The 27,898-nt window shown below is 35.3% G+C and overlaps 1 protein-coding gene across 1 annotated transcript; it reads right to left on the bottom strand.

The window, feature by feature from the left end:
* Positions 1 to 9,716: 9,716 nt before the first annotated feature.
* LOC138705993 (uncharacterized) lies at positions 9,717 to 27,488 on the bottom strand. The gene is made up of 4 exons (XM_069834858.1): positions 27,272 to 27,488; positions 22,434 to 22,684; positions 19,673 to 20,262; positions 9,717 to 11,798 (listed from the first exon to the last, which is right to left on the bottom strand). Exons 2-4 carry the CDS (start codon positions 22,665 to 22,667, stop codon positions 11,414 to 11,416), a joined length of 1,209 nt encoding a protein of 402 aa, XP_069690959.1. The 5' UTR covers positions 22,668 to 22,684; positions 27,272 to 27,488; the 3' UTR covers positions 9,717 to 11,413.
* Between the last annotated feature and the right edge of the window lie 410 nt (positions 27,489 to 27,898).

Below are 27,898 nucleotides of genomic sequence, written 5' to 3'. Positions count from 1 at the left end.
AAACGCCGCCCTTCGTGATCGGGTTAAGCGAGTTACATGGTCTGTCTTAAGGCCTGTATTAGATCACGATGACTGTGGCACAGTCTACTGTTCCTAGTATTCACAGCGCTCCAAGCGGGTAGCAACTACCGCGAGAATTCCAAAAAATCATCCCAAGCTTCGTGACTGTATATACTAGACTGTGGTAATAGTCCAATAATATATGTTTTTGCACGAGAGTGTGTTTTTTCGTCATCATAGCAAACTGCTGCCACGATTGGAAGTTGATATTACTGAATTCAGAGGTGCCAACCTAGATAAGTATGTTCAAATATTACAAATAACTGCTCTAGAGTTATAATGAAGTTCATTGTATGCTACAATTCTAGAATGCATGTAAAATTCATACGCAAAAGTCAGTGTTCATTAATATACATTATACGAAACAAATCACTGCATTTCAAATGCTCTGAACTTTATTTTAACAATTCAAACTTTACTTAACAAAAATAAATAAAAATTATTCCAATTGAACACGAAATACTACATGTACCTGAATCTTGTTTACTCCTTCACATTGAGGTTGATGGTGAAGTTTGTACGTTGACCAGACTGCTAACCTTCAGTCAGATGTTCATAGTGTAATGTACCTAGGTAATGTATATTAAGATTTTTTAAAATATTATTTTCAAAATGTACTATCGTGCAAAGAATACTGTACAATACACGTTTGTGAAGTGCATTACAAAAACTCGGAAATTGAAAAACTCGCTCTGTTCTTTTTTCAAACTTTTCCTCGATTTTGTAAAAAGCAATGCCCAAACTTATATCGTAATGTACTATTATTTAATAGATTAATAATATTCTGCAATTTTCGACGATTCCTTGGATATTCCTGTGGCTCTGTGAATAAATAACTCATGTGGAAAGCTATGTGGTTCTATCTTTAATGAAACATCACACTTGCAATATATTGCTTTTATTTTTTTTTCTATCTTAGGATCCCGTACATTTAATACTTGGCTTCCAACTTAGGAGGAGATGTGGGATTCGATTTCAACAGTAAAGTTACACTCGACTGCTAACAGCACTGTGTTCCATTAAGCCACAATAATTCGTCCAGGTGCACTTCAGCTTCACTTCAATGACAAGCAGATGTTTCCTCGCTGTAAGAAGCGACAGCGCATAATCGAGGTAACTTCAGCGACATCTTTCCTTTAGTTCATTACGGTAACTTCCCATCCTCATGATGATAGTTACCGTGAAATGTCACAGCAACTCAATTCAAAAGTGTTTATGATAATAATGTTTACGGCGTCTCATTCATATTCAACAGCTGTTTTCGTGTGGTTGAAGTAAAATGTACGAGAATTTTTTAGGTTTATTTGTATAAAATTAGATATCTATCATCTTAATGTCATGATATTCTGTTAACGTTGTTCCTGAATTTTGGATAAAGGTAGTTTTACCTACTTTCTACTACTACATATCTGCTTAGACGAGACTATAAATGAGATAAGTGCAGGAAGCATATTTTTCTTGTTTATTAAAATCTCTCACTTGATAGAACAGTAATTGAATGTTCATTGAAATGAGTCGAAATATACAGTTCCCTAAAAAAAAACTGGCTCCCGCGTTATTAGTTCCCCTTAGCGTCTCACACTGTGCACGCCGGATAAGATCTAGGCCAGTTATCGTCAACTCGACTGAAATACGGGCATGGGCGCTCAGCACTGCTTCCGTGAGGGGTAAGCGTGCATTACCTCATGCTCGGCATTATAGAACCCTATCTCCCGTTCAGTAGCGGCTCTTGGCAGAAGCTAGCTGCAGTGTTGAATAGAAGTAGTAGGCTATGTCTCAACAGTCGTCAGGAATTTCATTCACAGTTTCAAGACTTGAACGTATGATGTCAGATTTCAAGATTTTCATAGCCTAGCGTTGGGAAATATCGTTCTTTTTCTGGAACGTTTCCAAGAGTTTCGTTTCCAAGAAAGTACTAGTTTCAAAGAACAGTTCAGAAATAACAGGAAGCGTCTGACACATTGTAATAATCACCAAAATTTTATATTGTTTCGGAACTAGTTCCGTTTTAAAAAATCTTAGACCATAATGCAATTCGAACCACGACAGCTGTTACAGTCAGGTTTAACAGTAACTTATACAAACCATAAAACATCGCAACAATTTGATCATTCCTCCTGTTAAATAAGGGATATTACTACTACGTGAGATTAGTCTCTATTGAAGCTTCTTAATTTATTTGTAATAAACATTGAGATTAGTTGGGCTACATTTGCACTGTTATGTTACCATAGTAATTCATTCATAGTGTTCTGCCCAAGGGCAGGTATTTCACTGCAAATCCAGCATTCTCCAGTCTTTCTATTTTCTGCCTTCCTCTTAGTCTCCGCATATGATCCATATAATATCTTAATGTCGTCTATCATCCGATATCTTCTTCTGCCCCAACTCTTCTCCCGTTCACCATTCCTTCCAGTGTATCCTTTAGAAGGCAGATATGTTACAGTGTACAAATTTTAAAACACAATACAGTGCGGCATAAATAAATTTGTATATTTTTTTCATTTTATATAATAAAACAGTGACTTTGAAATGGTGGTGGTGGTGGTGGTGGTGGTCTCACAATTTGATTTTCTTTTCATTCTTATTGCTATATTAATAGCAAACAATGTAACTGAAGCTGATTCGCCAATCAGATTGATTATTTAATATTGAAACACGCCCTGCAAATTCATTGTAGTAAAAAATTTCGCTCTCCATCCAACATACTCAATTCTGAAGGAACTACTGTACACCCAAGAAGAACATTTAGGCTGGAATTGTTATGATCTCTTGTAATGTTTTTATGTCTGTCTGTCTGGATGTTTGTTACCTTTTTACGCGATAATGGCTGAACGGATTTCGATGAAAGTTGGAATATAAATTAAGTTCGTTGTAACTTAGATTTTAGGCTATATGCCATTCAAAATACTTTATTTTAAAGGGGAGTTATAAGGGGGCCTGAATTAAATAAATGGAAATATCTCGCTTATTACTCTTTTTCTTTTAAATGTTACATAACAAAAGTTTCTTTAAAAACGATTTCCGATAACTTTTATTCTATGCAACATTTTGATAGAACTGATGTTACTAGGGTCTATGACGTACCGAAATAATATTTCGGTGCAGGAATACTGCATTACCATATGGTGAGATATATTTGTTTTAAAATAACAATGCTTTTTATGTCCTGGCCACGTGAGATCAATATAAGACGTTAGCCACGAATATACGAATAATAAAGATAAAACAAATGACTCTGCATTTATTTAAGACGGCCTTGGAATCGTTGGACAAAAATCGGATTAATATACGGATGATATGTACTAAATATTATTATATTATAAAGAGAGAGTGTTTGTGTGTTTGTATGAGCCAATCTCAAGAAACTATTTAATAGATTTAAGATTGGGAAGTGTAGTTCCTTTAGATGGACGTAGGCTTTATGTCATTACAGAAGCTTATGAGTGAATCGAGGACTGGGCACAAATGCGTATAAGTTAGGACTAAACAGAACCTTACCCACAGAAACTTTGTATACTGTCGAAACTAATAATGAGCTATAGCCTATGTACTGCAGTTAAATTTAATGCTATTTGGAGGTACCGTACTGAAATTTGATGTCTGATTTGCGTTGCGTTTTTTTTTAAAGAATGAAAGCCATAGATGAAATAATTTTACAAATATACACGCGGCACATATTAAGTATTAATTATTCAGTAACATAACAGTACATATTTTTATTCCTTAATTACGTATTTGGGTGAGCTATGGTAATGTAGCCTATATTTAATAGGTAACAGTTCTATGTAGTGCACAATACTCCATATTGAATAATTAACAAACCAACATCTTCAGCATGACTTGTGGTTTGTAGACCATCTCAAACCCCAATGTTGCCAATAAAAGCAATAAACAACATAGGTATTTCAGTCACAACGTCATACAATACCAGATGAAACTATGAAGTAATTACATAATTGAAATACGACTATTTGGTCTAGGGAGCATCCGCTTTCGTTACAAGAATAATTCGTTTAACATGTTTGTAAATTAGTCTTGAATACGTTGCGCTGCCGGAAAAGTTTTGTTTTCTGAGATTCAAGATCCCCCATAACCAATTAGAAACTTAGGTGGGTACTTATAGTAGTACGTACATTCGTTATCAACACACGTTTTAAATAATATAGGGCAGTACAACACCTTATTTAAAATGGTATCGTTTGGTGACAAAGCCTTCTTCCAGCTGAGAATGGCAACCTTCAATTCTTACAAATGCATTTTATTTCAGACGCTGTTGAGTCTAACATAATACCAAGCTTAAAAGTATAATTAATCGAACAACTCCAGAAACTATTGCATGGTAATAACAGTTACATTTATAGTTCTAAATACAACTTTGAAAGTAATTCAGGAGCAAACGATTTATAATTGATAATAAATTAATTCTTCACTAACAATAACAAAGTTGTATTTGGAAATATAACAGATTTAAGTCAGTGATATTCATTTATAACAAGTGCAGAGAAGCGCGCGGGTACGGCTAGTCTATAATAAAAATAAATAAACTCACACACAATTTTGTTCACAATATCTGACTAATAAATCAGTTATCGAACCATAGTAATTCAATTATGATACTTATAGAGTCATAGGTCTTTGAAACTATGTCACTTTAGTTGCAAGAACATAATTTTTCGATGTAATGAAACCTTTGTTACCAAATACAGAATGTTTCAAAGTTACAAGTATTTATCACAGCATTTTGATGTATTTTCCTAATTAGATTTTAAATACATCTTCTTAAAATTTAGCTGTTGCTAAGTAACGTTAGTATGACGTCAGAATTGTGTTGCATTTAATCCTCCTTTCTGACTATCTGGAATAAATTTTATTAATATATTTTGATCTTTTATAAGATTCCTGTCACTTGTACAAGGGTCATTACATCAAGACTTTTATATCATGTTCTCATATTTCCCATAAATGACAGTCATGCAATAATTCTTTATACATCCGTTGATTTTGAGGAATGAACACTGTTCTAGACTTTTTTAAATCATTGTATGTAGTGTTTTCTTGACAGTCCGGGACAAGTACTTAAATACCTGACATTTTCTTCACAATTTTGAACCCTATAAGACAAAATGATTTCCAATGCAGGATAAATTATTTGTTTGTCAGTTAACTGTGCATTAAAGACCTGTCTAACTTTGTGCTAAAATTGTAAAGTCAACGATCAACGGAGATGGAAGCTCCAAAGCCAATGCAATTGGTGATATCGGCCATCAAGGATCTACGAGAGCCCAACGGTCCTACTCCAAAGAAGATAGCAAAGTATATCATATCACGCTACTCCACTGATGCCAGCAAGCTGAAGCGACAGATAGACACGACTTTGAAACGAGGAGTGACCCACGGAATTCTGAGGACCAACAAGGGCCACTACCAGCTCGAGGATCTGGAAGACAGGGCAATGCACATGAGGTCACACAGATGTCGCCGCTCTCGTTCTGGACGCAGGCACAAGAGCGGAGAACGCCGAAGCAGTCCTACACGCAGGAGACGTCGCCGCTCTCCTTCTGGACGCAGACGCAGGAGTGGAGGGCGTCGACGCCGCAACTCTCCCACCCGCCGGCGAAGGCGCTCTCGCCCAAGGAACAACTCCAAATAGAAGTGGGTGTCAGCAGCAGAACTGAGTCAGCCGTAGAACAAGTTGTGCTTGAATGTTAATCTTTTGTGACCAAACAACTAGCATCTACCTAAACATTTTGTATCAGATTTCACTGATCCAATAAAATATGATTTTATTTTATCTCTTGTTTTATTTTATACTCCATGTACCTCAATGTAGAAATGAATTTAGTATATTAAATTTGTAGGCCAATACTACAAACTGAAAGTAAATGGAAAATATTACGACTTAGAGTTTTGTCAAGATCCTGGAATTTGTAATAAATAAAAACACGTCAGGACAACTAAACCGGCAGAGCAATGAACACGAAAAAATGACGAGAAGAGCAATGTGAAGACTATATAGTTGCCGAGAGTTTCAGGGAGTTTGAGAACAGAGTTCTAGGTGGAGTAGAAAGCAGTTTCGATGAGGTAATGAAAATGTTTGGTGGAGACAAGAAAGTAGGTGAAATATTGTGGCAGGAGGCTTAATACGTAATTACTAATATGAATAAATGGTTTTCTGGTTCTGTCTGCCCGTCTGTCGTTGCACATGGCGGCAAAGTTATTTACAAGATTGTACTCATTTTTTGAGTAGACCTGGGGTCTTTAAACTCCAAGAAAAGTAACATTTAGGCACATAATGTTTTAAAATATAAAAAAACACACTAGAAGATAACAGCAATGTTAATTAATATATTGAAAACTTAACTTGGTTAAATAGCTTACACATTGATTTTATTACGGGTAACTTCAGAATGGGACGGTAGTGTTACCTTCCTATAATTGCGTGAAACGTGGCTGCTGAAGCCACTAATATCTTGAATGTGATACAGGACAATTACAAATGAGTCATCAGGTTTTAAGCGGCTGCATCAATGCAAAACTCGCCTTATTCAAGTAAAGTGATTTGTCAAAGAACAGGAAAAACTCCTGCAAAGCGAACTCTATAGATTTTGATATTTATTTCGGAACTAATACTTTCTTACAAGACGCAGTAGACTATATCACATGCAATGTGTGAAAAATCAGACCCAAATAACACGGTGGTAAACAACAAATTAATTCTGGATAAGGCGAGTTTTGCATGATACGGTTGTGGTCGTTAAAATTTGGTTGATCTACTCACTAGTGGAGTAGTGTGAAGTCCATGCAGCAGAAGCTGTCAATCACTGTTGCCAACACATAAATTGTATCCCTGTCAGTCTAACACTTGGAAATCTGTCAGAATCTGTCAAAATTAAAAAAAAGAAAATAAGATCCACTAAATATATCTAAATACAAATGAAAGCAAATATCAATGCAACTTCCTTACCAATCTTGATTAAAATAATAATAATTCATCCACATCATATGCCTCTAGTTCTGCTGTTGATGTGCTGGGTTGGTCTACGCTCCCCCAAAAATTAAACAATTGAAAATTATGTAAATCGTAATTTCCACCAGAAAATCCGTCACCCGTCAAAGTCATTCTTTCCCCGTCCGCTAATTTCCGTCCAGTTGGCAACACTGCTTCCAGTTATTTTGGAGTTGAACCAACGAGCTAGAAGTAAGTATTGTCACTTACAGCTCGTTGAGTTGAACCCCTCCATGTCGGTAACCAGCAATCAATATTTTAAATTCGAATAGCATTCCGGTGCATTCAGGCCATTTGTCGTAAGATTGATGGAGTAGAATAGGGGTACAGCATCTTTTAATTAAATTCTGTTAAATATAGTACATATAAATAAGCTAATAATAAATGTAAAAACAATGTTTCAATTTTAAGGGAAAATTTAATAATTAGCATAAGAATAAAATAGTCGTCCCTACATTCTGTGATCAGAACCAGTGATCTGAACATTATAAACTGGATACACAACTCTGTAGAGAAATGCTGAAGAAAACGTGACGTGTAACTTCCTTACTATTGGTACACCTGAGGCGTATCTTTCTCTCTTTCTAACGCACATGGGAAATGGTTGTTTTGTTGAAAGAAGTATACACATTAATTATATTCCTTTAATTTTGGCGTTATAATGGTGAAATATTGTGCAGCATAAGATTATGCCGTAAGACTGAGTAACAAAGAAGTTACACATAGGCCTACTTTATTTTTCCAAACAAGCCTGGACATAGAGTCCCTAGGTGGTTAATAGAGTAGGATTTATTTGACGTAATTTGAATTTAGAAAATAGACAAGCAGACATAAAAATGAAGTAGACAAGTACCAATATATATATATATATATATATATATATATATATATATATATATACTGTATATACACACGTATCAGTCAGAACCTCAATCAGAAGTAATCTTGTAATTATAAATATAAAAAAGTATAATTGATACTTGTCTACTTCATTTTTATGCCTGCTTGTCTATTTTCTAAATTCAAATTACGTCAAATAAATCCTACGCTATTAACCACCTAGGGTCTCTATGTCCAGGCTTGTTAATATATATAATATATAAATATATATAATATAAATATAATATAAATATATATAAATATATATATATAAAATTGAATGTGGGTATGTATGTATGTATGTATGTTTGTGTGTGTGTATGTTCTCTATACAAATCTACACGCTTTGCCCGATATGTGCCAAAGTTTGCACATTTAATCTTCATAACCAGGAGAAGAACATAGGCTACATTAAAATTGTGCAAATGGAAGTTACATTCATTAAAATTATAAAAAATAAAAATAAATAGATCAAATCTTCATGTAAAATATTAAAACGCAAAATCTTCTACAGTCAATTGTTTTTTATTATTGTCTGTTATATTCAACATCGACTTTCACGAGGCCATGGAAATTTTAACACGAAATTAAATTACACTGTTGTTACAGATCATGAAGGCTAAAACTAGATAATTCATACAATAAGTATCTTTACGCAGTCCAGGACCGTATTATGAATTCCTCGATGCAGTTTTGTAGATAGTGAGCAAACTGTTTTATACAACTGAATTCTATAATTCTTTGAAACTACAAGGATTGCTACCACATAATTTACTTAATATTGAATAACCAATAGTACTATTGTGAAATATTGACCCACCAAAATTATGCACGAATAAGAGTTGGTGTGGAAAACTCATACGAAACGTAATAGAACTGGCAACATTAACTGCAAAAATAAAAGGAGATGTTTTTATTCCACGTATTGCTAGGATACTCATTCAACTGTAATTTCAATGCCACAAGCATTTGTAATGGCCATATTAAAATGAAGCTCAAGGACAGTTGCTCAAAGTTGCAGACATTAACTTAAAAACTGCGTGTTTTCCACATCCTCAACTATATTTTATACAAGAAGTGAAAAAAAAAAAGATTTTTACACATATCAACAAGCAATTCAATGATATTTCTGTCATGTTGCTAATGTAGTATGTGAATGTACATAAGCCTACTGAAAATAACATTGTATTAATTCTTAAAATATTGTTGTTCACGTTGAAAATTTAGTATGTTAAGCGTTGTGGAAATAAAAATCTCTTAATTTCTAAAATACCGGTAGGCCTATACGTTTCTCAGAATATTAGTCTTTATGTTAAAAATGATTTATTGCGAGTTTATATTGTATCTGTATTCTGTGTGTAAAATTAGAATTAACATAATATGTTCTGAATTTATGAGATATAGTTTCAAGTTATATTAAAAAAACTGGGTATGATATAAGTGGGTGTACAGCGTTCAAGAGGTAAAAAAATCTTCCAATATAAATTAAATTATATATGTATATATTGATTCAATGCTGAAACTGATCAGAAATAGGAGAAGAAATTATATTTTCGTTGGGTTTTACTTTGTTTATAGTTTGATTTTTCTATTACTTTATTTGTATTTCTGGTGGTGCGGAAGAGAAGGTCTAATGGCCTTAACTACACCAGAATAAATAAATAAAATAAATAAAAATAAATAAATAAATAAATAAATAAATAAATAAAAACAAATAAATAAATAAATAAATAAATTTAAAACAACAGTGTAACGTCAGGCACATGATGAAATGTTTTCTTTTCGGTGCCTGATTTACAACTGTTTTAAATTGAGTTAACCCTGGCAGGCATTTGGCTAAGGAGTTCATTAATTCATGTAAGTGACGTTAAGTAAAGAATCATCTTTATGGGCGAGGAAAGCTTAGTAAAGACAATTCGTTTTGGTTGTGTATAGTTAGGTTTCCGAGATTTCCGAAAATTTAATAACCAGTTTAATTAAAAATAGAAGCAGAAAGGAAAACCCGGGCAACGCCGGGTACTTTCAGCTAGTAATTAATGAACAGTAGTACAACGCATATATGTCAGAGGAAGAACAATTGTTTGTTTACATCTGATTAGTGAAATATGTTACTAGTCATCAATGAATGCAATGAAGGGGGAAATGAGATGGCAACCCTGGCTTAGTTGCTTCTTGAGTGATGACTCATTGGTGTCATTTATGAGGTTCAAATCTGTCTTCGGACAGTTGACTAAACAACAATTTACAACAAGATTTATTGACACGCGAAAATTTTGCCACAGCAAATAGCACTAATACCACTATTATTATTATTATTATTATTATTATTATTATTATTATTATTATTATTATTATTCTTGGCCGGTACCCCCTCGAAGTTAGAGCATTAGGCAGCTGCCTAGTTTGCTTAGGCAGAAGTTCGCTGCTGTTCCTATATAATGAAGGTTTTTCCGGGCTGCTATTACACTATCAAAGTTCTTTGACAAAGATTTTTATAAAATATTTATTACGAGTGTTTGGTTAGCAGTTGAGTGGAAAAAACACTGTGATCGCCCATGAAGTGCAGGTATGTGATTAATGAAGATACCAATTTACCCACACAGTCTGCAAGGTTATGCATAGAGTGTTTGCTGTTGAAAGAGATAGTGAGCGTAGCTAGCAATGCAGTGATATAAGCAGAGTGAGATTGTAGCTTTATGTGATTAACCAATCAACGAATCACAGTGCAATGTAAACAAACCAATTGCTGGAGCACAACGCTGAACCCTACGCACAAGATTCATATTCCCATTCAATTGCTACGATACAAAACACATCTCAGTTGTAACCTGACCATACCTGAGGCTTCACGTCATTCATGATGTAACGACAGTATAAGCACAACTAACCTATGATCATGTTGTGGTATAAATTCTCACATTTGGTTATTAATGTTTTTCATTATAGGCCTAGCTATAACTTACGTCAGCATGCATGCAGTTCTCCCTCTTCCCCCACCTGCCCCACTGAATATGCTCAGAAACTGATTCAATCCACATCATTCCTACTCAAATGTTCGCGCATAACACAGGCCAAGCTATCTAAACACAACGGTACATCGTTACATACAGACAACTGTCGACAAGTGACATTTTGAACATGTTCCCATTACTTTTCGGCCAGAGACCTCCATAAAACCTGTCGTAGTCAGAAAGGAGCGGAGGAAAGTCAGGCTTCAACAAGAATTTTGTAATATTTTTTTTATCCAGCTGTAAAGAGACTACATGAAATAGATAAAATAAAATTGGATAACGCCTTTATTTCTCCGTCTAATTTTATTCAAGTCGTACTTTTAACTTATCTGCTATTAATCTATAATTTTCTTTGACTGGGCTTAAATCTACGATAGTTTACCTCGGAGCAAAGCAAGCATACTAGATCATCGATGATGAAGTTGGCCCGGGGTAAAGTAAAATTGTTCTATATTTATATACAACCTCTCTTTTCGAACACGGGCAAGAATTTTCTCATGACCGACATGTAAACTTCACTGAGATGAACTTCATTCTCTTTAGTGAGAATTTTCATCAAGTCAGGGACGTTGCTTCTGTCGGCCAAAGTAATAGGAAGTATTGTGCAAGAAGTGAGCAACCCATATAGACCCCTTTTTTCCAGTTGTTTCTCCAGTTGACTCATTGTCGGTTGGAAGTGTTTGTATCCCAACTTTGTTAACGCATCTACCAGACTGTTGTAGTACTCTTGTACAAGAATATGTTGTTTGTCAATGAGATCAGATGACAAACTGGTGTGGAAGAAGTACTGCAGGTCAATGGCAGGAGAAGTCCAGTGGCATATTTGGTAGTCGACGAACCTAAAAATTAAATACGCAGTTGTTAATGTCTATCCAAAGTTACAAACACTTATAACATCAACAAGAACAGTTATTATTTTTCCGTCCGCCGCTGTGGAGTAACTGAGAGCAAATCTGATTATGACAGAAGTGGATCCGGATTCAAATCCTGTTTGGGATAATTTACCTGGTTCAGGTTTTTTCCGGGGTTTTCCCTCAACCCATTAAGAGCAAATGCTGGCCCCTAGATTTATTTCGCTGGGTTTATTACATTCATTTCGCTCAGACGCTAGATAACCATTGCATTTGATAAAGCATGACATGATTGCGATTGGTTGAGATATTCTCAGTGATTGGTATATTCTGAGTTACTTCTGTTTAAATTAATTGCTTCAGTTTCTAGACGAAGCGATCAAATGATCATTCTGAGGGATTCGTTACCGCTACTCACTTTTGAAGCAACTACAGGGTGATCAACGAGGATTTACCATCACTTACGGAGCTTATTTCCGAAGACATTCTGAGCAAAACGTCACATAAATATTTTTCCTAATCAAAATATTTTCAAAGTTACATTAATTTGAAGTTGTTAACAAAATACCTTTTTTTTTTAGTTTTAAGGGTAAAACATATTTCTAATAGAAAATGAACTATTCAGAAGTGTCATTTCTTTAATTGACTAGTGTTCTGAAGCTAAAATTGTGTTGTTAATAATTACTTTGTACAGATTTTATTTTTGAATTTTTAACTAAAAATGACATCATTCTTACGCAATTAACCCAAAAATCGTTACAAATCGTACGACTTTAGGAATTTTATTATTTAAAGATTAATTAAGCATCCTAATGTACAGTCTTAAAGAATTTACAGAAGTGGCGTGATGTGTAACAATTGTTGTGATAAATGAATAAGAAAATGTAATTTTATGGTTAAAAATTGAAAAAAAAAAAAAAAATCTGTACGAAGCAACTATAGAATTCATAACACACTTTTGGCTTCAGAATACTAGCTAATTAAAAAAATGACACTCCTGAATAGTTCATTATTTATCTGTAATATTCTTTTACCCTTAAAACTCAAGAATAATGGTATTTTACAATCTACTTCAAATTAGTGTAATTCTGAAAATATTGAGATTAGGATAAATGTTTATATGACTTTTTTTTTGCTCAGTATGACTTCGGAAATAAGCTCCGTAAGGGACGGTAAATCCTTGTGAATCGCCCTGTATATTACTGCCATACTCAATATCTAGAACAGCACTGGAAATTAATTTCGCTGAAAAATCGTCAATCCCCACCCCAAAAAAGAAAATATCCACAAAAGAACTGCCAGCAAGCGCTGAATACTTGTCTTCTAGTAAAAGATACGATGTTTTCATGTAGCTTTATAAAATAAAATGACACTGAATTTCGCGTGTGAGTTTGACAATTCCGTAAACAATCCGTGAGGCGACAGATCATGAAGGGCTAAGGCCGACCAACAGACTGCTAACATCACGCTCATATGCCTCAGCAGAGGCGAACGGTCATCCAACCAGTACGAGGACATTGTATGGTCAACAAGATGATCTCCTCAGCCGTTATAGCTGCTTTTCGATATTTGACTGCGCTACCTAGCGTAGATTCCAAAATTCATTGCAATACTGGTTGAGCACCGGTCCCATACACTGGTCAAAATTTTGTTAAGAAGAGTTTGTAAATTATTTAATAAAATTCTCGTAGAGCAAGAAGAATCGTGTACATCCGTTATATCAGTTACTGTTACGATATTTAATTGTTTCAACTGTTTAACTTAAAAATGTCTGTCCCGTTTCTTTTATATCCATTGACTGTTCATATAGAATAGAATACAATAGAATGTATCAATATTGTTTTTAGGCACTTACTTCTAAGTCTGGATATTTTATGTAAATTTAAAAAAAATTAATAATTATGCATGTGTTTGTGATTTCGCACAATCTATCCAAATATCACGTGCTGGCATTATGCAGTCTATTCATTCCCCTATACGTTAAAAAAGCAGAATATTTCTTCCGAACTACCTACCTATCTTCCTAACATACAGCAATAGAAAGGTAGCTTATATTTTATTACTCAGAATATGAAGAGCGCGGGATGAAATGGCAGGGGGAAGTATGTTAATGATATGAATGTTTACATTATGTAATGCAATAACGATACTATTCATTAACAAATATACAGATTTCATCAGTTATGGGTGATTGCTCTTGTGCTTAGGAAATGAAAAGTTAATTTATTTATAATTCATACTAGATTATGGAATTATTATTAATTGTCACTTTATTAAAATAATTCGTATCAATTAATCTCCATATTGTTATTGTTTCTATAGTTTCCGGCATGGGTAATAGCCCGGCTCCTGCGATGCTTATCAGAGTAATGTTTATCATTATCAACAGCCACAGTCTTGAAGGTCCCATTCCTTCCGTTCGTGTTCTCCGGAGAAGCCAACAATACTTAGTTTTGACCGCTTGACATAGGCACTATACTGTTACGGAGTTACGCCATAGCAAATAGAGAAGATTCATTTCATTTTTAAATTTTATTTTGCGTAAAGGATCTCAAATTGAACCTTAGTGGGACTATTAAATTCCTCGCAACTGACAAGCAACAGTTGAGCTTCGGACGACACCTAATTACGATCAGCTGTAACAATAGTTCGAACTCGATGACCAATGTCTTGAATCATTAGTGAAACCTGAGTCTTCTGAGTGAATTCTAAGACAAAGGTTTCTTTGGCAGAAGAACTGAACGCCAAAATTAGAAAAGCCGAAAGAAGTACGGTAGGATATCGGTATGTCAATAGACCTTTTTTTTTTTTTTTTTTTTTTTTACATATACCGGTGAGATAGCGACAGACATGACGAATAAGGGGGTTCAGTTTTGGAGATGTAGCTAATTGGGTCAATTTAGATTAATTCTACTGAAAACCAGCCGTGCAAATGCAGGTAAATATAAAGGAAGACATCCAATCTGTAGTAAAGTTCGTGCAAATTTCCATACAAAGCAAAATAACTTTTTAATATCATAAATTGTTTTGGCTCTACCCATGCGGACAAGGCACTTGACAGAATACAAATAAAAGCCAATTAATATCTACTGGTATATATTTAATACTTAGCTATTAAATCAACCAGTAAATTTACTCCCATGTATTGTGGGTCCCTATCACCACGGCATGGCGCGTCCTCAGGTTGCGGATAGAGGAGACGGCCTCCAGATATGGAGGGTAGCTGCGAATATATTGAATAAGCAGTCGTGGACAGCCGATAAGGGGTGGTCCTCCAGCTTGGGGGTTGGGCGAAGGGCTAACAACCCATCACCGTAAAAAACAGTTTGTTACGTATCCCTATAATAAGCCTCTGAATAGGACTGATTCTCTGGCACGACCACAGCAAAGGAATAAGGATTTGAGATTTGGCACTTGGAACGTAACTAGTCTTTATAGAACAGGAGGGGTAACATTAGTAGCAAAAGAACTAGCTAGATATAGAATAGACTTCGTAGGAGTACAAGAGGTTAGGTTAGATGGGAATGGCATATCACAAATAGGAGATTACTTGTTGTATTATGGGGAAGGAAACAATAATCACCAATTAGGAACAGGATTCTTTGTTCATAAAAGAATAAAATCAGCAGTAAAAAAGGTCGAATTTATCAGTGACAGGTTATCATATTTAGTACTTAAGAGTAGATGGTGCGACATCATAGTTATAAATGCTCACGCCTCTACAGAAGAGAAAGACGACCATATAAAGAATAGCTTCTATGAGGAATTGGAACATACTTTTGATCAGTTCCCTAGATATCACATGAAAATTTTATTGGGGGATTTCAATGCTAAAGTAGGACGGGAGGATATTTTTAGACCATGGAAAAGAGAGCCTACACGCAATTAGTAGTGACAATGGAATTAGATTAGTCAACTTTGCCACATCGAAAAATTTAATTGTCAAAAGTACAACATTCCCCCATAAGGATATACATAAATATACTTGGACTTCTCCAGATGGATTGACACACAACCAAATAGATCACATCTTGATAGATAAACGGAGACATACTAGTATAGTAGATATTCGAACTTTCAGGGGTGCAGACTGTAATTCTGACCATTATTTGGTGATTGGAGAATTAAGAGAAAGATTATCAGTAGCCAAGCGAGTAGAGCAACAAGTTAATATTACTAAATTCAATATTTTGAAATTAAAGGACGAGGAAGCTAAGCAAAATTATCAGGTCGAAATTTCGAATAGGTTTGCCACTTTAGAAAGTTCCGACGAAGTTGAGAAAGAATTAGATGTTAATAGCGTGTGGGAAAATATCAGAGATAGTATCAAAATTGCAGCTGAGCAGAGCATAGGTTATTATGAAACTAAGAAAAAGAAACCGTGGTTTGATGAAGATTGTTGCATGGTAGTAGAAAGAAGGAAACAGGCAAAATTGAAATTCTTACAGGATCCAGTTGAGGAGAAGAGAGATAATTATTTCAATGAAAGACGGGAAGCAAGTCGTACACTTAGGAATAAAAAGAGAGGTTACTTGAAGGAAAAACTGAATGAGGTAGAAACAAATAGTAAGAATAAAAACATTCGAGATTTATATAAGGGTATAAAGGAATTTAAGAACGGATATCAGCCAAGAGTAAACGTTATCAAGGATGAGAATGGTGACTTGCTTGCAGACTCTCCATCAATCCTAAACAGATGGAAAAACTATTTTACGCAACTACTAAATGTACATAGGCCAAATAGAAATGATCGGGACGAAATTGAAATACAAACTGCTGAGCCATTTATACCCGAACCCACGCTTACAGAAGTCGAAATTGCGATAGAAAATCTGAAAAAGTACAAGTCTCCAGGTATCGATCAAATTCCAGCAGAATTAATACAAGAGGGTGGGAGTGCATTATATAGCGAAATTTATAAACTTGTACTTGCTATTTCGGAAAAGGAAATTGTACCAGAACAATGGAAGGAGTCCATAATTGTACCTATTTTTAAAAAGGGGGACAAAACCAACTGTGGTAACTTTCGAGGAATATCACTTTTGTTGACGTCGTACAAAATGTTGTCCAATATTCTTTTGAGAAGATTAACTCCGTACGTAGATGAAGTTATTGGGGATCATCAGTGCGGTTTTCGGCGTAATAGATCGACTATTGATCAGATTTTTTGTATTCGACAGATAATGGAGAAAAAATGGGAGTATAAGGGTACAGTACATCAGTTATTCATAGATTTCAAAAAGGCTTATGACTCGGTTAAGAGGGAAGTATTATATGATATTCTTATTGAATTTGGTATTCCCAAGAAACTAGTTCGATTAATTAAAATGTGTCTCAGTGAAACGTACAGCAGAGTCCGTATAGGTCAGTTTCTATCTGATGCTTTTCCAATTCACTGCGGGCTAAAGCAAGGAGATGCACTATCACCTTTACTTTTTAACTTCGCTCTAGAATATGCCATTAGGAAAGTTCAGGATAACAGGCAGGGTTTGGAATTGAACGGGTTACATCAGCTTCTTGTCTATGCGGATGACGTGAATATGTTAGGAGAAAATACACAAACGATTAGGGAAAACACGGAAATTTTACTTGAAGCAAGTAGAGCGATCGGTTTGGAAGTAAATCCCGAAAAGACAAAGTATATGATTATGTCTCGTGACCAGAATATTGTACGAAATGGAAATATAAAAATTGGAGATTTATCCTTCGAAGAGGTGGAAAAATTCAAATATCTTGGAGCAACAGTAACAAATATAAATTACACTCGGGAGGAAATTAAACGCAGAATAAATATGGGAAATGCGTGTTATTATTCGGTTGAGAAGCTCTTATCATCCAGTCTGCTGTCCAAAAATCTGAAAGTTAGAATTTATAAAACAGTTATATTACCGGTTCTTCTGTATGGTTGTGAAACTTGGACTCTCACTCTGAGAGAGGAACATAGGTTCAGGGTGTTTGAGAATAAGGTGCTAAGGAAAATATTTGGGGCTAAGCGGGATGAAGTTACAGGAGAATGGAGAAAGTTACACAACACAGAACTGCACGCATTGTATTCTTCACCTGACATAATTAGGAACATTAAATCCAGACGTTTGAGATGGGCAGGGCATGTAGCACGTATGGGCGAATCCAGAAATGCATATAGAGTGTTAGTTGGGAGACCGGAGGGAAAAAGACCTTTAGGGAGGCCGAGACGTAGATGGGAGGATAATATTAAAATGGATTTGAGGGAGGTGGGGTATGATGATAGAGACTGGATTAATCTTGCACAGGATAGGGACCGCTGGCGGGCTTATGTGAGGGCGGCAATGAACCTTCGGGTTCCTTAAAAGCCATTTGTAAGTAAGTAAGTAAGTAAATTTACTCTGTGTAACCTACAAAAGTTTTCAGAAAGTTGTTATCGCTAGAATAGATTTATCGAATGAAATGTTTTGGCTCTACCCATGCGGACAAGGCACTTGACAGAATACAAATAAAAGCCAATTAATATCTACTGGTATATATTTAATACTTAGCTATTAAATCAACCAGTAAATTTACTCTGTGTAACCTACAAAATTTTTCAGAAAGTTGTTATCGCTAGAATAGATTTATCGAATGAAATTAACTCGAGTTGTAGCTAGAAATGAGACCTGAACTATGTAGTCTGCGAGCAAGCATGCTAATACAGAGCTATCGGGATGCCTGGATGAATTGTCATAATCGGAGTTGTACTCATCGTGTTTGTTTAATAATGGCTCTTAATAGGCAGTAATTTGATATAATTTTCAGATTAATTTCGTACTTTTTACATTAGTTGTGAGGTCCACCGAGTTAGATCTGTGATAGCTTGTCTGCCGCCAGACTAGAGTTCGATTCCCGGCGGGGTCATATATTTTCATATAAAATTTCTACCTTGGGACTAGGAGAGACGCGATGCACAACTTCTAATCTCTAGATTGTGCACCAATATGCCTGAGTTAAATCCCAAGTCTCTCCGCAGTGCATATGAAGAGAAGGCATGTGTCACTTGATAGTGATTCGTCCGTCAGACTGGGACGTTAAGCCTGGCGGTCCCCTTGGTGCTATTCGACAGGAGTAGGCTACGTGTCGCCACCGGGTTTCCCCTTCTCTCTTCCTCATCATCATGATCGTCATCATCATCGTCATCATCATCATCATCATTATCATCACTCATTCTGTACTTACACATAGGGGAGAGTTGGGTAGTATCGGACATCGGGTAATATCGGACAGTGAGTTTCTTTCATCTACCACCAGATGGTAGTACCTGAATAACGTGGTTACATTTCTGTATGCGACATCACAGAAACGTAACCATGTCGTTCAGGTACTATCATCTGGTGGTAGATGAAAGAAAGTCACTGTCCGATATTACCCGATGTCCGATACTACCCAACTCTCCCCTACACTCACCCTAGTACCCTAATACACGACACAGCTCTCCACAGATACATATCATGTACAGCGTGGTCCGCCGAATAGGAGTGCAACTAGAAAATAAGTCACAGTCCTGCGATTTATCCGTATTTTGCGGAAAACCCGAATCACGTATAGTGAAGTGGGTAGGCATTGGATACATACATACGTTAGTTGTGAAATACCTTCCTGTAATAGTATTCACATAATGCTGAGTTGAAAACCGTTGTTAAATCGTTGTGGTGTGAATCGTGCTCTGTAAGGAGCTTTAAGAGTCTGACCATTTTTTTCTGGAACTGTACATTCGAGTATTCATTTATTCTAAGATAAAAAAATACAAAGACGAAGGAAATGAAAAGAGAACCGGGAGAAAAATATAAGAATACATGTTATTAGGAAAAAAAAAGGAGAAAACTAGAAGAAAGAGGAGAAAATGTTCTTACCTCACATCAACGACTTCTCCTGTTTCTTCAGAATAACGAAACATCATGTTATTCAACCAAAGATCTCCATGACAGAGAACATTAAACTCTTCCTCATCTCTTTTCAGTGCATTAACATACAACATATAAGCGTCATCTGCTAACTTGTGAAGCTTGCTAGCGAATCTCTCGTTATAGTCGGGCCACTTCTCTACCTCTCTGGCCACATTCCTCATAGTTGCATTGAACAAGTTCTCCATAGTTTCCTTACTCTCAGCACTGAATATACTTTCCGTAAAGACTTGAAACTTTTCCGGTTCTTTTTCATGCAAAGCAATAGAAGCGGCATGGTAGCGGCCTATATACTTCATTACCAGAAGCGAATGGCTCATATCCAAACCACGTGTTCTTTCAGCCATTTTAAATCCACTGTCTTTCAGGTCTTCCAGTACAAGGGCGCAAGCTGAAGGCCCTTTATAACAGTAATGTAACTTCGCTCCTAATGGTTGGAACTCTCGAGGGAAAATATCCCTCAACAAACGATGAATTGCTGGTAGAATATGGGTGAACGCTTTTATTTCTCTGTCAAACGCTTTACCCTCTGATACCATCTGAAAAAAGAAATGTTGTTCTTCATAGATTTTATTCATGTCAAATTAATAATAATAATAATAATAATAATAATAATAATAATAATAATAATAATAATAATAAGTAGACAACAAACACACATTCAAAGTATACAGAAAACCCACAACAACAACACACATACACAACACATCCAACCAACCAACACAACACAAACAAGCTGCATTCCGAACAATGGTGCACAGACTACTCAACATACCAATGAACCTACAAGATCACAACAAAGAGCTAAACACAATCAAATACATAGCACAAGAAAACGGATACAACCCCCAACATAATAGACAACATAATACGTAAGACAACATATAATCACAAAAAACATAAGAATACAACACAAGCACAAGAACATAAAAAATACATCACATTAACATACGAAAACAAAAACACATACAAGATTGCAACCTCATTCAAGAAATTAAATTACAACATCGCATAAAGAACAAATAACACTCTACAAAAACATCTCAACACACAAACAACACAAACAAACAAATACAACCACACAGGCGTATACAAACTCAAACGTAACACCTGCAACAACTTCTACATAGGACAGACATGTAGATTATTTCAAACACGTTGCAAACAACACATCACAGCCATAACAGAATTACAAAACACCTCCACATATGCAGAACACATCACAAATGCTAACCACACCTACACAGACATGGAAATACTACACATCCAACCAAAAAGCCAGAAACTAAACACACTAGAACAATATGAAATATACAGACACACAAAAACACACCCCAATGAAATCCTCAACACACAACTCAATTTCAGAACACATACATTCTTTGACTCCACATTACACCACACAAACACACCTTCACAGGAAACAAAAAACAAGAGGCGCCAAGACCAACAACGACCAGTTCTGAGGATGACCCATAATAGGTCGAAACATCTAAACCAGGTACGATAGAATTTAACACAATAAAGTCATATAATACATATTCCAAAGTGATACAGTGTTAAAAGCTGTGTAATCAAGATGAATAATAATAAATTTATTTATTCTGGTGGTGTTAATGCCATCAGGGATTCTCTTCCACGCCGTAAGAACAAATTAATAACATTGATTCCAACAAGAACATTTACAATGACAGTAACACAAAATAAAAAAAATAATACAAAAACATAAAAATTGTAATCGACATATCTAGTAACTTAATAACAATATTATTGAACAAAGCTGAAGGTCTATATTAATAATGTAAATAAGAAATACAATAATATGTGCTTATACAGAGGCTGTAATCGACATATCTAGTAACTTAGTAATGATATATTTCGCTAGACAAAACAGTGCGTTTCTAACTTAATTTTGAATCCTGATGTTACTGGATAGACAGTTACAAAGACGAGGTAATCATACTGTATAGGAGGATGAATATAATGACGTTCTATGATGAGGGACAGGAAGAAATATTTGATTCTGATTCCGTACTGTTGCGAGAAACTGAAAACGTGCTGCTAGGTAAGTAGGAGTAGAGGTATGTAAGAGTTTAACAGTATCAATGAACGCATGATTCTTCGTTCCTTCAGGCGAACCAGTGTTAGAAGCTCGAGGGGTGGTGTTACGTGATCGAATTTGCGCGTATTGCAGATGAATCTTGTACACACATTATGAGCACACTGCAATCTCTCAGATAGGTAATGGGTTACATTTGTCAGCAAGGAGTAGCAATAATCAAAATGAGGCGTCACTAGCGTCTGAATAAGAATCTTTTCTAGAGTAAATGGTAGAAATTTTCTCATGTGGTTTAAAGAATGGAGCAACGAGAATATTTTCTTACATATGTATGTTACCCGACTATTCCAATTTAGGTCACTGTCCATAAAGAAACCAAGATTCTTAACGGTTTCAGAATATTCTATTGATGTAGCATTTAGCTTTGTGTGTGGTAGATTAAGTTAATGATTAAAATTATATATAACACAAAATCATTGAAGAAGAAGAAATTTACTATTACATTACTATCATTTTAAACAAGTTTTGTTTCTTTATATTACTTGTATTTTGTATGAGTATGGTAGGCCTATGGACTTAAGTTCCGTGATATACAACTTCATGAATTACTTTGTATAGTGGAGTACTCTTAATCTAGACTGTTTTTGGTACCTGATTCACATCGTGAAATTGTTTGACTGCCTTTATGACAAGCGATGTGTTCTTTGCAACATCTCCTTGAGTGTAGTAGACTGTCACTCTGAACATGTCGCTTGCATAATTGTCTCCGGCAGCTGTTGCACTTTTCACTTCGAAAGAAATCACGTTTACATCAGCGTCACTTGCAGATTTCAGGGCTGTTTGTAGTAACTCTGCATTAAGCCAACTAGGAGCTTTAACCTCCATGTTGTAGACCAGCGACACTGAAATAAACAGTGTAATGTAAAAGGTACACACAGTGGCGGCTCGTGATAAAATATTATGTGTGTTCACAATTTTGTGTTCCAAAATCGAAGATAATTTTAAATCGTACGTTTTTAGCCTAATATGAAATGTCATGATTCCAATGTTTCACTGTCGAAAAAACTGTATATAAATTCAAAACAACATATAATAATAATAATAATAATAATAATAATAATAATAATAATAACAATAATAATAATCATAATGAAATCTAGTCTTTTTATTTCCAATTTTTCCTGGTAAGCCAGTTTACCCAGTTCTTTACTCTTCAAAATTACTTGAACAGAGTTCATTGCTTACTTTTGTTAAAAATTAATAGGCGTGTGTTCAGTAACATATTTTGATTCACAACACACTGATACACTATAGCCTATACCAGTACTGTAATCCCATTCGCATAGATTGATTACTATAAATACTGTACATGCCAGTAAATATTATTCTTAAATAATATACACCACTATACAGATATTTAAATTCATACCACCATCACATTCAGCCAGCACGTCTTTGAAAGCCAAACTATGCTATATGCCGACACTGAAGTATAGTAATTCACAAACTACACTCTTGTAGCAGCACTGTACAGACATCCACCTAAAGTAAATGTTCCAACAGTAAGATGCTGACACCTGCAGGCTACAATACAGACTAATTAAATTTCCTCCCCGAGATCACGTAAACGATAGGCATCGATGCACCTGACACCTGTAGGATAGATTCACTGTTTATTTTTTATTTATTTATTTTATTTGGTTACTTTACGACGCTGTATCAATATCTAGGTTATTTAGCGTCTGAGTGAAATGAAGGTGATAATGCTGGAGAAATGAGTCTGGGGTCCAGCACCGAAAGTTACCCAGCATTTGCTCGTATTGGGTTGAGGGAAAACCCCGGAAAAAACCTTAACCAGGTAACTTGCCCTGACCGGGATTCGAACCCGGGCCACCTGGTTTCGCGGCCAGACGCGCTGACCGTTACTCCACAGGTGTGCACGATTCACTGTTCATTAATGCTTTGTGCTCTTGACGAGTCATAAGCGGCCAGCGAAAGACAATTTTCTCCCGCGCATGCGTGAATTTTCTGTAACCTTCTTGAAAAGAGCACGGCTTGTACGTGAACGGATGTTGCCAAGTTTACATAAGAAGTTTATGCAAGATGCGGGAAGTTTAAAATACTCGATCCTGATATTATACATCCCCACTACACCAATGCGGTATTAAATAATAAAACTAGTCGTGCATTAATGGAAACAAGGTGTTCACGTGCTCTTGTGATCTTATTGACGCACCGCCACTGGGTACACATTCAATATACGCAGAGTTCCTATGAAGATCGGTCCCTCTTCAATATTTTTTTATTTTAGTAGGTTATTTTACGACGCTTTATCAACAGCTTAGCCTCTTCAATATCTACCTAACGAAGACTGTTGGCGGGAGGCGAGCGGTCGTGTGCCGGCGTACGGACAGGTCCGTGCACATTTCCCTACGTAGACCAGTCCCACTCTGGCCTCTAGAAGCTTAGCATCCTCGGGACAAGCGCTCCACACTACTGTCGCTGACGGAACATCAGTGGTCATTCTGCATAGGAACTCTCTGTATTGTATGTTGAAAATCAGCTATTTTATGTAAAGTTTTGCAAAAGGAGCTGTCCACGACGACAGTTATTTACTTATTTTCAGTTATCTTCTGAATGTAAGGTAATGCAAAATATTAATCTTATCAACAGTAATCTCGCTAGAGGTTTTGATTTTATCGATAAATATAAACTCGAGTGGGATTTAATTGACTATTAGCTACACGATTAGAAAAAAGTATATAAAGATTAGAAGTAATGAAAGTACTCCTAGTATAATAAAGTAGGCCTATTAATTGACTTACGAAAATACAACTGTCTTCAAATGTATTATTGTACCATCTCTAAATTACAAATATTACGCTAGATGGCAGTAGTGTGTTATGTTTAGCTGTTTTCTTGTTATCAGTTGTGCCAACTATGGAATCTTCATTGAAATCTGTGGACGGTTACTAGTCAAGAAGGCTTTGTTGATTCAGTTTCATTTTTATTAAAACAGTTGCATTCCACTTCAATTATCCAAATCCCAGTAATCAACGTAACTTGACAGATGATTTTCAATAAATCTTACAATTAGTTAGTATTAAACAATCTCTGATACGTGACTATCCATAATATCATATAGCAGAAGCTAAATAATATAAACAAGTGTTAGAAAAGTTTTAATTAAGGATGATGAAATAAAAAATAAACATGAATAGGCTAATTTTAAAAGAAACAATTATTGAAAGTACGGCTTTCACATTTGAATGTTTTAGTGGTTGGTGGTTCAGTTGATGTTATATTGGACGTATGCGTAAAAAAAAAGTGGAACTCGTTGATGTACATGGTGTATTTCTCAACTTATTCAGGATTTCCGAACTGTGCTCTTCATTTATTTGTAAATAGGGTTTCAGGGAAGATGCATAGCTATCACCAATGATCTTCATTAATTCTTGTTCTTGAATGCTAATGCGAGTCATATTTGAAACTGCTGAGCATCGACTGGAGTGGTTTGTAATTTTCTGTTTTTTGACGTTCAGACCAATGCAGTTTGAAATGTTGGCAAACAAATAAATAAATGCTAGGGTAGTGATAAAAGCAAACAAATGTTAGGGAAGCGATAAAATTAAACAAATGCTAGGGACGCGATAAAATTGTGCGATAAGCAGCCATGATTGGTTGAAAGACATCGTTTCGTACCGTTTTTTGGTCAAAAGTAGTAATAGTCATTTTAAAATAGAATAGTATAAATTCAGCGAGTAAGCTTAAATACTATACAAATAGCGAAGGCACTGCTATATGAAGATCGAAATGAGATGGTTTTCCTTCATCTCATTGTGGTGAATCTGAAAGTAACTGGAATACCTGATAGAAGGATTACATATCTCTCAGGTGGGTGTGTTGTGCGGCATTTTAAAGGAATAGTCATTTCGCATTCAGAAAAAATTGTCACTGTTTGAGCCTTCTGATCCAGCCGAGGGTGGATTTTTAAGTGCTATAAAATCCAGAAGTCGATTCTTTCCTTGCGATAGAAATAATTAGTATGACATGAACATTTTTGGGAACATATGAACTATATCATATCATTTATAACTTTATATTGTGTAAGAAGGAGACTTAAAAATAAATTAAGTCGATTTCGACTGAATAATTACTGTGTATATTATATTTAAAGTAAAACAATTTTTTCATATAAATGATTACATTTAATTTACTGTTGTAAGTAATGAAAATGAGGATAATCCATCAAATAGTTTAGGATAAACCTCAATACACAAATAGATATACAGGGACATCATTTTATTTTTACTTCAATCTTTATTGTACCTGAGTTTTTGTATGGACTTCACTCCCATCCATTCTACTAATGAAGTTCCAACTGTCTTCCACAGAGAACCAAGTTCGCATATAGTACTGAGTTTGTGAGTGTAGTACGTTTCAGAAATATATTCGCATTTTCCAGTAACGAAAGAGCTTTCAATATTGAATCACATTTTCGCACAGGTACTGTCGTCCGTTTGCCTACGTCGCATCCCGATTTCCCCCTCCCCCCTACCTTTACTCGCTCCTCTGTAAAGCTAGTGGCTGGGCTGTCTTGGCTCTTTTCCGAAAACATTAATTTCTGTTGTAATATTATACAACTGTTTGAAATAACTTAAATAAAAGGACCTCGTTAAGTAATTAACTGTCACGTGACTTCCCCTCTTTCTACGATCCTGCGACATAATTACTTGAACGGACAGTAGATAGCATGTCTGAGTAATTTTATCTTATCGGATCGGGCAGAAGTGAAGATTGAATTTACAGTACGTAAGATACTCTTTTATGGACTAGATACAGAATTAGTTCAGCATGAGTTACTAGTACGAAGGACGAAACTGGTAATTGGAATTAGATGCAATAGTCTATAGTGTGATAATATGCACAAAAGAAAAAAGCCCGTATGGAAATGAACGGCCACCATTTTCAAAAATGTGTTTAAATATCCATATTATGATTATTTTTCAATTTAACTTCATTCTCTATATTGTACGCTAATGTGCTGTAGACAGTATAATATGCACTGCATAATGAATACGTTCGCATGGATAACTCAGTTCGTGAGTAAAAACACATATTGTTAATACTGTATTCTATTTTGATTAAACAAAAACCTAATGAAAATTATCAAACTCAAATTTGCGACATTTCCCAGTTTACGTAAATGGACGAACTATTTTTCTCCCCTCCTATACCTATTAAAGTGATTTGTTTGTATTTTACATCAATATCATCGAACTCCGTTCGTGGAAGGGGTAGCAAACGGTGTTTTCTGTTTTCAACCGTTAATCCAAAGGTATAGGCAGGTTAATATTAAAAATATTGGTACAAATAAAATGATGTCCCTGTATTAATATACTATAAACCAGTTTGTGTGTTTAATTTTAATTTTGACGATAATCAAAAGTATTTTGATATCTGTACTTGAAGTTTATAAATATATTTACCTGCCAAATAAATAAATACAAATATTCTTTCAATTTTTATCCGGGATGTGTGAAGAAACACGTTTCAAACCGAACACTGTAGAACGAACAGTATCTATTAGTAATATCACTTGACAGATTAGAGCCAATATGTAATCTTTCTTCTCAATAGGACTCAAAATTGCCACCTCATGATTCACCAACACACCGAATAAGCATACTACCTCTAGTAAGTCCGAATGCATATTATATTGAATATTATTATCTTCACTGTGAATGTTATCTTATGGAGACAGATTGCCACATAATGCAATCAACCTTGGAGGTGAATGCGATTCTACACCGTGATGAAGATCTGACGGACAAACTTCTGTAAATTTGGAACGAATATTTCGTCCACGTTCTTACAATTCAGCATGATAACGGTTTATATAGAAGCATATGACGTTTTAAGACCTTTAAGTGCGTCATCCAGCGCTTCTACTTTCAACTAAAGACACATAATCGGTTATAAACGCTATCTAATCTGAATTGCATGAGCTTATGGGTGCGTATTTGTATTCAGAAAAATAACTTGAAGGAGGAATTCAAGATTTGTTTACGACAATATGTCTGATTTCGCTGCAAATTCTTTACAAACACAACATG

Source organism: Periplaneta americana, chromosome 9, assembly GCF_040183065.1.
Source record: "Periplaneta americana isolate PAMFEO1 chromosome 9, P.americana_PAMFEO1_priV1, whole genome shotgun sequence".
In the NCBI taxonomy this organism is placed as follows: Eukaryota; Metazoa; Arthropoda; class Insecta; order Blattodea; family Blattidae; genus Periplaneta; species Periplaneta americana.
This window is presented reverse-complemented; position numbering and strand designations above follow the sequence as displayed.

Bases quoted from the DNA above. Each gene is read 5' to 3' on its own strand.
- LOC138705993 (XM_069834858.1), bottom strand. From the start codon at position 22,667: ATGGAGGTTAAAGCTCCTAGTTGGCTTAATGCAGAGTTACTACAAACA. The intron at 20,263-22,433 runs GTACCAAAAACA...TTCTTTTTTCAG, and splicing joins AATTTCACGATGTGAATCAG to ATGGTATCAGAGGGTAAAGC. The intron at 11,799-19,672 runs GTAAGAACATTT...TTTAATTTTTAG, and splicing joins GGAGAAGTCGTTGATGTGAG to GTTCGTCGACTACCAAATAT.